The sequence below is a fragment of the Typopeltis vanoorti genome, chromosome 1, assembly GCF_054136105.1.
Source record: "Typopeltis vanoorti isolate ZY-2024b chromosome 1, IOZ_Tvanoo_1.0, whole genome shotgun sequence".
Lineage (NCBI taxonomy): Eukaryota > Metazoa > Arthropoda > Arachnida > Uropygi > Thelyphonidae > Typopeltis > Typopeltis vanoorti.
Genome location: NC_143549.1, coordinates 125,623,875 through 125,636,335, shown reverse-complemented (window position 1 = coordinate 125,636,335; position 12,461 = coordinate 125,623,875). Strand labels below are relative to the sequence as shown.

The 12,461-nt window shown below is 33.6% G+C and overlaps 1 protein-coding gene across 1 annotated transcript in view; it reads left to right on the top strand.

The window, feature by feature from the left end:
• LOC150110399 (uncharacterized) overlaps positions 1 to 11,555 on the top strand; it is a 54,302-nt gene extending 42,747 nt beyond the window's left edge. Inside the window, exons 9-10 of the mRNA XM_090393539.1 lie at positions 7,127 to 7,229; positions 11,519 to 11,555. Coding sequence (XP_090249665.1) covers positions 7,127 to 7,179 — 53 coding nt within the window. The 3' untranslated portion in view covers positions 7,180 to 7,229; positions 11,519 to 11,555. The remainder of the gene's footprint in view (positions 1 to 7,126; positions 7,230 to 11,518) is intronic.
• The last annotated feature ends 906 nt before the right edge of the window (positions 11,556 to 12,461 follow it).

The following is a 12,461-nucleotide window of genomic DNA, read 5'->3' as shown; positions in this document are numbered from 1 at the left end:
TTAAATTCGAAAACATGCGTTTACCTCTAAATGATTGTACCTAGCCTATTGTGAAAAATAAGGAATTAAATATCTAGATTACAATCTTGTCTCCAGTCTCTTAGTATCATTGGGACTTCCCTATTTCAACAGTTCTTACTTGACTACCAACTTAAGTGTTATATGGTTCCGGAACCTAGAAGAAGAAATCCTATAAACGTTTAACTGTCGAAATTAAATCTTTCGCTACGACAACTTACTTTTTCTCCAGAGTAAGGGATGAAGAAGAGGGAATCCTGGCTCGCACCTGAATTCCGCGGGTCGATTCTGAAACGTTTTCATTATAAAATTAATCTATTCGGTAAGAATAGACTTTCAATCATGCAATTGAAATTGTAAAAAATCCTGGTATATAAGCCACCAGGAAGACAAAAATCTCTTAATGCCGATCGCTACAAGCAAGGGAAAAAAAAGCAAAATATGACTTAGAGTATTAAAATCCCTGGCTAGTAGGCATGAATATTAACTACTGGGGCCATTAATGTTCGTAATTCATCTCATAAATTGGTTCGTAAAGAACAATGTAAATAGTGTAATATTAGAAAAAGCGGCAAACCTACGAAGAAAGAATAAATATATATGAAAAATATTTTATTCTGTTGATTTTGTCCAGGAGAATGGTTGGATTTGGAAAACCTTTTTTTCTGTTTGCATGACGTTTCATACTTGTTTGTAAGAAGTTTTAATATTGGAAGGAGGATTGATTATAGATTTACGAACTTTTTTTACTAAGACATACACATAGAAAACTTTACACGAGAGTAATAGGGGTGACACTATGAACAAGATCAAGTTAAGATAAGGATTCATAACGTCATTGCTTGATCAGATAAGAGTGTGTGTGTGTGTGTGTGTGTGTGTGTGTGTGTGTGTGTGTGTGTGTGTGTGTGTGTGTGTGTGTGTGTGTGTGTGTGTGTGTGTGTGTGTGTGTGTGTGTGATGTCACTGCTATCGTTGTGTGTTGTTATCAGATGACATGACGTCATGTGTATGGAATCTTAGGAATTTCCCTGGGGGACACATCTCTCTATGACGACACATTGTGCCGTTTTTGTTCAAGTATGGAATTCTGGGTAATTTTTCGTGTATGGAATTTTGGGTGATGGTTAGAGATAAGATAAGGATAAGTGACGTCATTCTTTTAGTCCGAGTATGGAAATCTGGGTAATTGTTCACGTATGGAATTCTGGGTGAAGGATAGAGTATGGAATCCTTGGAATTTCCCTGGGTGACACATCCATCAATGACATCACGTTGCGTCTTTGGTTCAAGTGTAGTATTTTGGGTAAAGGTTCGAGTATGGAATTCTGGGTAATGGTTAGAGTATGGAATTCTGATAAGACGGAGATGTTGATAAGATACGAATTAGATAAGTGATGTCATGTTGTGTCTTTGGTTCGTGTGTGGATCTGTGTGTAATGGTCAGAGTGGGGAATTCTGGGATGTAGCAATGTTTATCAGTGACATGAGATGAGTTTTTCTTTGCATGTATGTTATGGGCAATGATTAGAGATTGGAATTCTTGGAGGATATTTGGTCAAGTGTTGGGGTCATAGTCTCGAGTGTGGAACTATGGGAGAATATTTGTCAATGGAAGCATTAGACATTTTCTAAAATAATTAACTATTGGATATCAGTGGTTTCCCCTAACCCCCCCTCAAACATATTGTATTCTTTCATGCTCACATTTTCAAAAATAATTAATTACTAGAATCTCAGTTTTACTGCTTCTATGTCAAGTTTAAGATCTTAAAAACTTCATTACTTTTCTAATTAAATATTAAATGTATTGCAAATTCTAAGTAGAATAAATATTCTTAGATATGGAGAACATGTCAACAACAGCTAAATTTGTTCATTTCAGTTTACAAATACACATTTATTTGACTGGAATATTATTTACAAATGTATTCACAATGAAAACTTTAAACATGTAATTGCCTAGAAATATTTCACAAGATTTGTCTCTTTTGCTATTTTCCTGAAGAAAGAAAAATTTGAAAGGGTTTTGGGTTCGCTAAAATTGTTTTATACTTTACGGTCTACACAAAATAATCAAGTACAGCACAACAGACAGGTAAGACGATCTGATGTCTTAAAGAACGAATTGCAGTAAATAAACAGAAATGCACTTGATTATTTTTTCCTTATAGGTTTCTCTCCATTTCCTTAATATCAGGGGTTCTCAGTCTTTACCAGTGGCATACCACTATATGTAATTCAAGATAGATGTACTAGTAAGCAAATCTGTTTTCGTACCACCCTGCAGTGGCTCATGTACCACCAGTGGTACGCGTACCATAGGTTGAAAATCCGTGCTTAATATTGTAACATTCTGTGGCTCATGGCAATGTTTCCCACGGTTGTGGATGTAACCTCGACGCTACGTTCTCTACATATTGACGTCATTTGGGCAGAGTTATTAAATTAAATTAAATTAAATAATAAACAACTAATTAAATGTTAACTTTATTACAAATCTAACCGGAATAACTTAACAAGAAAAAAAATAGTATGTGACTTCACTGTGACTTCAAAAATAGACGGTTTTTTTTTATCTATATGTTAATTGTTTTCTATTTTCGTCATCCTTATTATGTTACGTATTTTTCCCATAAATAAATAATTACTTATTATTATCTCAACTGAATATTAGGTCTGGTACTATAATTTTCAACTTAATTCCTCTGTTTCAACTTCCAAAGGTTATACTTTAGAACTGCTGTATGTTTCTTTAGTATTAGTGAGTTTTGAATAAATAAAATGAGATAAACAAGGGATTGGACACTGCGTTAGCCTTTTCTTATTAGAAAGGACCTGTTTTCGTATTCTGTTAATTTCACACTTTTGTGTGAAAAGATGGGCACTAAGACTTGGTAATTTCCACTCGTAAATATTTTCCTCGTGCCTAAATAAACAGAAATCTTTATGTTTCCAATTATCTTTCCCCACATTTTTCCCCATTTGGTGCCTCTACATCCACACCACAACCGTGGGAAAACATAGCCATGAGCTTCCTCCATGTAAGGAACAAAAATCGAGTTCATTTTCCGTTTATTTACTGAAATTCGTTCTTTCAGGCTGCAGATCGTCTTTGTGTGTGTGTGTGTGTGTGTGTGTGTGTGTGTGTGTGTGTGTGTGTGTGTGTGTGTGTGTGTGTGTGTGTGTGTGTGTGTGTGTGTGTGTGTGTGTGTGTGTGTGTGTGTGTGTGTGTGTGTGTGTGTCTTGTGCTGTACTCTACTGTTCTGTGTAGCCCATAAAGTAAAAAAAAATTAGCGAACCCAAATCCCTTTGAAATGTTTCATTCTTCAGGAAAATACCAAGAGAGAGAAATCTTGTGAAATATTTTTAGGTAATTACATATTTGAATTTTTCATTATGGATGTACTCGTAAATAATATTTCAGTTGTTGTTGATGTGTTCTCCATATTTAAGAATATTTATTCTGCTTAGAATTTGTAATGAAGTTAACATTTAATTAGAAAAGTAATGAATTTTTTAAGATCTTAAACAAGACATAGAAGACTGAGATTCCAGTAATTAATTATTTTAGAAAATGTGAACATGAAAGAAAAAAAATGTATGTATATGTGTGTTTGAGGAGGGTGAGGGGGACACGACTTATATCGAGTAATTAATTATATTAGAAAATGTGAACATGAAAGAAAAAAATACGTGTTTGTGTGTTTGATGGGGTTGAGGGCAGTACCACTGATATCCAGTAGTTAATTATTTTAGAAAATGTCTAATGCTATCCATTGACAAATATTTTCCCATAGTTCCACACTCGATCCTATGACTCCAACACTTGACCAAATATCCTTCCAGAATTCCAATCTCTAATCATTACCCATAATATACATGCAAAGAAAAAACTCATCTCATATCACTGATAAACACTGCTACATCCCAGAATTACATGCTCTGACCAATACCAACAAGTCCACACTCGAACCAAACACGCAACGTGACATCACTTATCTAATGCTTTTCTTATGAACATGTTGTCAGAATTCCATACTGTAACCTTTACCCAGGATTCCATAGTATAACCATCACCCAGAATTCCATACTCGAACCTTTACCCACAATATCCACACTCGAACCAAAGACACAATGTGACGTCATTGACGGATGTGACACCTAGGGAAATTCCAAGGATTCCATACTCTAACCAACACAGTAAATTCCACATGCAAACAATTACCCAGAATTCCATACTGAAACCAAAAATAGACAACAACATGAGGTCACAGTGAGATGGGGATCCTTACCTCTAACCATCACCTACAATTCCATACATGAACAATTACCCAGAAATCCATACTGGAACCAAAAGTCACAATGTGACATCATAGAGAGATGTGTCCCCCAGGGAAATTCCAAGAATTCCATACTCATCATGTCACGACATCTGATAACAACACACAACGATAGCAGTGACATCACACAAACTCTTATCTGATCAAAAAGTGACATCACGAATCCTTATCTTATCTTGATCTTGATCTTGTTCATAGTGACACCCCTACTACTCTCGACTCCTGTGCAAATAATACCGTCGGCAGAGTCTTGACATGCTACTGCAATGATTGCTCCACATACAAATGGAAGAATAAAATATTATTCACTAAGTGACCTGCAATTATCCTAATGTACTATTATCAGCTTTCTGGTATACTTCCAAGCTATCAGTCTTCGGAATATTCACTTTAAAACTAATCCACAAAAAAACTGTTAAATATGCCATGATGTATGACGTAATTCCGAAAACCTTACTAATACTGCATGCTCGAAAAAATGGAAAAAAATTAAAAGGAATTTTTCCTTTGGTGTTCAAAGAATTTTTGTTCGCTTCATTCTTGCAATAATCAGAATGGTTGTATTACACTAGGCAATAATAGTTATCTGCATGTAGTGGTGTCTATATCAAAAATTTCGCCTTTACTATGGGGACCGAACAACCCGACCCCTGCCTGCTATATTTCATTACGTGTATATTTTGCTGCTCGTATCCTGTCTGGGAGGATATTTAAGGGTCATTAACAAGCCAAAAGAAAGTGAATGCGTAGGCAGAAAAGTTGGTTGTAGCAGATGGAAGAAACGTAATCAAATTTAACCTTATTCCGCATTTGAATTTCGTCGGAGTTTTAGTTTTCTAAGGATCAGTCCTAGAAACCAAGGAATATTAATTTCTTTCTTGCATTGTGGTTTTCTACCTCACCTGTGATGAGTAGAACCCTTAATCAAATCACAATATAAGAAATTGTGCAGAACCTTTCTTTATTTATTTCTCTCTCCCTCTCTCTCTCTCTCTCTCTCTCGTTTCCTCACTCTTCGAATGTGATTTGGTCCTTTATTATTATGACAATGAAACCGATGTTCTTCTTTGGCTTCTGACACTTAATAATCGCAAGCATCGATTTACCTAGTGAACGATAATAACTGTTGAATTATTCTTATTATAAGTAAGATTTGATTTTTAATATAAGATAATGAATTTAATAGAAGAACCTCTCTCTCTCTCTCACTCGCACTTCATGTGGTTGCTCATTCTACCGTAAAATAAAGAAAAAAGTTTTATTTTTTTAAAAAGATGAGAGACAGATATGCAGAATGTCAATATTTCAAGGTAAGATTAATAACTTTCTCCTTAAAATAAAGGTGTAGAAAGAACGTAAATCCTTGCAACAGAAAGAAATGAAACAAAAATGAGGAAGATAGAATTAAAATCACACGCACTTGAGAGGAGATTCTGAAGGCCATCATTTTCCATTCATAAGTATTCTGAAACTTGTTCTTGTAGAAATTTCGAAACAGAAACCAATTTCATAAACGGAGTAATAGTACTTCTCAATGTCAAAATATAATTAGTTCAATTTCATTTTCAAATTGATATGAAAAAATATGCTTTGTCTTCTTCTTATTATTATTATTATTAGACCTCAAAAAAGGGGGATATTAGATGGATAATGAGACCACAACATACCAATATGGTCTATATCCTTAATTCGCGTCATGATGATGTTATTATTATTATTAATTGTATTATTATTATTATCACGTGATACTTCCAGGAATCCAAATAAATACTCATCATTGGCGGGCACTCGACATCACATATCACACCCTTTAGAATATTTCAGTTTCCATCTACATTGTATTTTTGTCTCTGATATGTGTATGTGTGTCCTATAGAAAATATGACAGTTATGTTAGAAGAAAAACCTCATTATGAGAGTCGCGAAAGAACTGCTAATTCCGTAAGAGATAGGCTAATTGACCTTTACCTAATAAGTCAATACAAAGATTCATCATGATGGGGAAATAATCACGTTTTTCTTTACTTTTGATATGTGGAAAGAATCTCGATGTTTTCCGAATATAAGAGGAAAAATATTATATACTCAACGTTGACTTTAGAAATCTTTCCTGAGGCATTTCTTAAAAATATATAATCCAGCATATTTCGATTTATGCGTTGTAAAAAACCAGTTATTCCCTTTGGAACAACATTTAGTTTAAGTTGGCCAAATACGTATTCCTCACGCGATTTGAACATATTTCACTTTTAACGGACTGCAAAATTCTGTGAACTGAACATGCAGCAATTTAACTTGTGAATCTGCAGAAATCAGGAAATCCAGGAATTCTGCTATAAAGACAAAACGAAGAACTTTATCAAACTACTTTTGACTTACAGTAGGTAAGACGATGAGCTTATTTCTTTCTTAATTTCTATCTTTCTTTCATTAGAAATAGATGCGAATTGACTAGCCTGGTTGGCTGAATGAGTACCATTTCGGTGCACCAGGTAAAAAGCAGTGGGGTTAGAGTGATTTTCATTAACCTGGTTAGATTACTCACATGATTATGGGAGTTCTGAGTTGGTTAAATTTAATCATCTTTATTGTATACAGCTGAGTTTCCGGAATTGTTTTAATTTCTTCATACTATAGTATTAAGATTCAGATAAAATATCTGTGATTAAAGGAATGTTTTGATATTTTGTAGTAATAGCTGAATTGTTCTTTTTAGATGAATAAAATGAATTTTATACTTTTAACACTAATTTTTCCCTTATGCAGGTGTTTCTGGACCTTGTTTACTCAGCACTTGTATTGCTTTTTGTAAAGCATGATCCATCATTAATGATTTTTAAACGTGCAGTTCTGAAATCAAAGAAGAAAGGTTATTAGTGCCATTATTAACTTTTATTGAATAATAGAAAACAATAATTAAAGTTTTAACACACAAATGACTTATATTTTTGTAACTATCAATTCAGTTAAAATATAATCGACATGAAGTATATCATGTCAATGATATTTGTCGATTAAATTTCGATTAAACGATTAATGAAATAATTAATTTCCATTAATTATTAGACTTTAAATCTGGTTTTTATTAAATGGAAAATAGAACATCAATATTCGTTTTAGAGTTATGCGTAAACAAGAAAAGATTGAATATTTTTTGCCAACATCGTTAACATAGTAAATATCTTCTTCGTTTTGTAGCCAATAGGCTGTGGGTTGAATTTTATACCATGCCATGGATGGTTTTGAATGTATTTTTAAAAACATCTATATTTCTTCATCCTCTTGATTAAACTACTACGTTTAAGACAACTTCCCTTCTTTTTGTAGGGCAGAAGTGGCTTGAAAAAGTGTACAACATTTGGTTTCTAGAGTAGGGAACACTCATTACCCAATTCTTAGCATAAAAATATTAAAATATTATCATGAAATATTGAGATCTTTAAATATTACAGCAGCATTGTCGACACGGAAATCACCATGGAATGTAAGAACGATTCCGTGTCAAACAAATTCGAACAGAACAGCTGATAAAACGAGAATCAGAAAATCTGCTCTCAAATGTGTAATTACTGATATAGTAGACCAAAATATTTCATAGTGTTCCATTATCGATGCTGCATCGATGTTGTAACATATAATCCTCAGAAGCAAAAGCGATTCTTTTGTACGCTGACTAATCCGACAGATATTACTAAAGAACTACTAAGAGTGATTTCAAACACAGTAAATTCATATTCTTCTAAAGTCTCCATGATGTAGATATCTCTACCAGCTTTTAGATCAGTTTCGATGAATTAATCGATGAACTTCCTGAGATCGAATTTTTTTTCAATTATTTTTTTTTTTTTAGGTACTGAAGACTTTTAAAAGTGAAACTGTTTACAATAATCGTAACGATCCTTCTATTCGTCTTAAATCTTAATTCGTCTTAATTACAAAAGCTACGGATGAGAATCCCTTTTGTGGATTAAATGTAATCAAAATAATTTAAGAGGGTAAAGGACATGACAGAATACTTGGATTGTTTACAATATATTATCTTGCTAAATTATTTGCACTTACTCGGGAAAACCATGGATGACATGGATAAATCATACCCTCACATACAGTTGCTTCTAACAACTAAAAGTTTCACATGGAACTGGTTAGTTACATCGAGAAAGATACATTGCAGTATTTAGGTTAGTACAATGCAATGATATATTTATACGAGACCCGCATTCATTTAATATTTAACTGCTTGGAGTGTATTGTTATTATATACGCGTTGATTTAAATAGATGAAATTTCTTGCTCAGTGTCAGACACAATCACCATGCATATCGGGATTATAAAGTGTATTGGAACATTTTAAAATTTCGTCTTCAGAATCGGGTTAATCATATTCAATCTCAAACCACTTACATTAATAATGCAATATAAGTTTATAATCTTTCACGGGTGGGATTTAAACACAAGTGCGCGCGCACATAGAAAACATTTGAACACTGATACTGTAATCTCTTGATTATGTAGCATAATTAGCAGAACATTAATTATAGAAAGAGAGGGAGAGAGAGAGAGAATTTTGTTTAATCTCTCATAGCTAAGGTGTTGCTCGGATGAGCTGGTTGTTTACTTATAATCTACGGACTGCTTCTATGTATAATGGGCATCCTACCTACATATGATAAAAGTGTTGATAGGGTGAACTAATAGTGGATAGGAATTTGAAGTTTAAAGATCACATAGCAAAAGTTGCTAATACAGCTCAGAAGATAATTGCGATTTAGAAGCAAACCTTGACATGTAAGTATAAGGAAGTCATTTTGTCTCTTTATAAAGCCTTGATAAGAGCATAACCTGATTATTATGTGCAGATTTGGTCTCCGGGTCTCAAGGGAATAAAGAAACTCTGGAAAGAGTGCAAAGAATAGTTACAAAGATTATATCAGTACAATGGAATTTAGGTTATGAGGACAGATTGAGAGCAGGTGGATTACATACACTAGTTAACAGGAGAAAGAGGGATATGTTGGAGGTCTATAAACTTTGAATGGACGCTATAGGATATCATATGATGAAATTTTTAGTTAAATAGAAGGTGTGCAGTGAACACGGTGGCATGCAAGAAAGTTAAGTTTGCTCGCAGAAAAGAAAGGGAAAAGAGATGGTTTTTTCTTTCACAGAGCAGTGAGTGAGTGGAATTGTTTGCCTTTAGGGGTAATGAGTGCTTCTAGTTTGAATGAATTTAAGTAAAGATATACACAGCTGGTTTGGCTGATTTATACCCACCCTAACTCAATAAGTCCTCGACTCCATGAAGGTCTCATACAATACTAATAATAATAACGTAACGGAGATCAGCAACCGAGAGGGGCATTGGTGTTGATAGGAAGATGCTGCGTTCAAGATCTTGCAAAGGTTGTCATAAGGGGCGTTATCTTGCTTGAAGAATACAGATCTGTCTAGCCACATAGTAATCATGTAGGACAATATCTTTTTTGAAACAATCACCTGGAACGAATTAGTCGTAAAGGCACATTCAATCGGATAAGACATCCCGGTGATGTCTATTGGGACAATTCCCTTACCAGGATACCACCAGCTCCGATTGTTTCCGCGCAATTTGGTTGGTCAGAAGAGGTTGCCTGGTCAAAATGTTTTAGATCTTAAGGATATATATACTCTTATATTATACTGTGTATAATAACACAAAAGTGTAGATGTGCTTAAAAAGGGGAAAAAAGAATACATAAAAAAATATATTGAAACGATCGTGTTATATTCATTTTAAAAAATAGCATAGAGAAAGCTGTTCGAAAGGATATGGTAGATGCAATAAAGAAACAAGACCAGAAGTTGGTTTGATATGTTTGGTTCTGGATCGTCTTCGGTTGTCGACCAGACTTCTCGTGTTCTTATTTGACTGGAGGAAAGCGGATAATGGTAGTGGCCATTTCGTGGGACAACCATAAAATTACATATTAAAAAGCATAATTCAAAAGCCGAGCGCCTATGAGAAAGTAACAAAAGGGAGTTTGTGAGAGGATGTCACCTATTTGGAGAATTGCTCTTTTCTATATATCGTCAAGTATTCTTAAGGAGGGTGTTGGTGCACTCCCCAATGTGAGAACATTATTCTAAGTTCGGTTGGATTTGGTATTTCTAGAAGGTTAGGAGTTCAGCAGAAGAGAAAGTATGTTTTGAACGAAAAAATATACCGCGTGTTAGGAGGCACAGGAAAGCTGGCTGTGATATGTGCACGCTTCGATTAACGAGATATGAAAGTCAGTATAATTAGAAGAAACTGAACAGAAATGGAAATTGGTACATTATCAAAAGTAATGAGGAGAGAAATTTTGTCTTTCTGCTGGATAATAAGATAGGCCTGTGTTTGAGATCTAAAAGTACGATTGAATATAGTGAAACAAAAGAACATAAAGATTAAACATCTAATGATACCTACCGGAAATCTGTGGTTCATACAGAACTTCACAAGAATGCTACTAAAAGTAAAAATAACTCAAATGTCTTGAAACCTGAATATTTTCGGTGAACTAACTGTGATATATACGAGTGGCGATACGCTTTAAACATTTTATGCTGTAGTGCTGAATTTATAATTCTGTATATTATAATATACATATTTCAAAAGGCTCCCGCAGAATATTCTTTTTACATTATTTAAATAATTCAAGACAGACAAGTTTATATTGCCTATAAGGAAACAAAGTTTTCAAAAAGAACGAACAGAATCTCATTTCTCCATAACTTTCCCCATCTCAGTATTTTCAATGGATGATATTCATCCAAAACCGAAATCCAATTCTATACTTTCCAAAACCATTATATCATGTATACACAGTGCATGTATATAATATTAAAAACAGTAAATGATTTAATAATATCACACTAAATTCTTTAGTTCAAATTAGTAATTTATTTTTCAGTATCTAATTCACGACATGCATGGCCGAAAATAAAAATTTTAATTGTACTACTTTAAAACTATGATCAAGTTGATTGGTAGAGATCTTGGAAGGAATTCAGCTGTTGACATTTCTCTAAGATAAGTGACCACATTCAGATATATATGACTTTAAAAGTTCATTAATCCATATATGCCCACTACTGCAATAAGAAATATACCTTATTTATTTACATTTACTTCTTTAGGGGATGCGGAGTTGGCTTGACAAACGTATTAAATCGTAGCAACGTGGAGAGTCTTATGAAGAAAATAAACGTTCCTCACTTAAATTATCATCAGAGATAATAACGGTACGTGAATACCTTGTTTGTGCAATATATTCATTCTGTACTGCTAATTTACCATGCATAGTATGGTATATACTAAAAATACACTTAGCTACACTAAGAATCAACGGTGGGGGATTTTTCAACAAAGATATATCAACTGAAATTATCGCTAAGTTTAATACTTGTTTACAACTTTATCATTAAGGGAATATAAGGTCATGGGGTATTTATTATATTAACTTATACAAGTATCCTTCAGCGACGTTGTTCGCTTCAGAGAAGAAACCTTGAAAGGTACTAGAGGAAAAGAAACATATCTCTGAGAGGTTAATTATTCTTTGAGCTGAAAGGGGTGTCGAAACATTTTTCGAAAGTTTCAAAATATTATCTTTCTAACTAAGATATTCTCACTATTACCGAACTGAACTCTATAGGCGCAATATACACACGATGGCATTGATTACCACGAATTCAAAGAAAATTAAAGAAACTAATTATAGAAATTAAAAAAAGAACAAAACCTTTGTCTTTTTTGTATTCTCACTTTTCCTTATGCTACCTGACATTTGGCTGTAATGTGATAAGGATAGAAACACAAAACAGAAAATAACACAAGCTTCGCATCTTCATATTTTTTCTAAACATAATACTGGCGATCAGGTTTCATAAAATAAGTTCATGAGAAAAAGTTTTTGAAACATTTTACAAGAACAGAAAAGCGGTTTGGATTAACAAGCTAAGGTTTCCGTTGTGGATTCTTTTGTGAACATGACTGTTTTACCTGAAAATGAATTCTTTCATAAATCGTTCGAAAAAGTAATTTTCTTGAGAACTACACCAAAAAGTATTGTATATATGT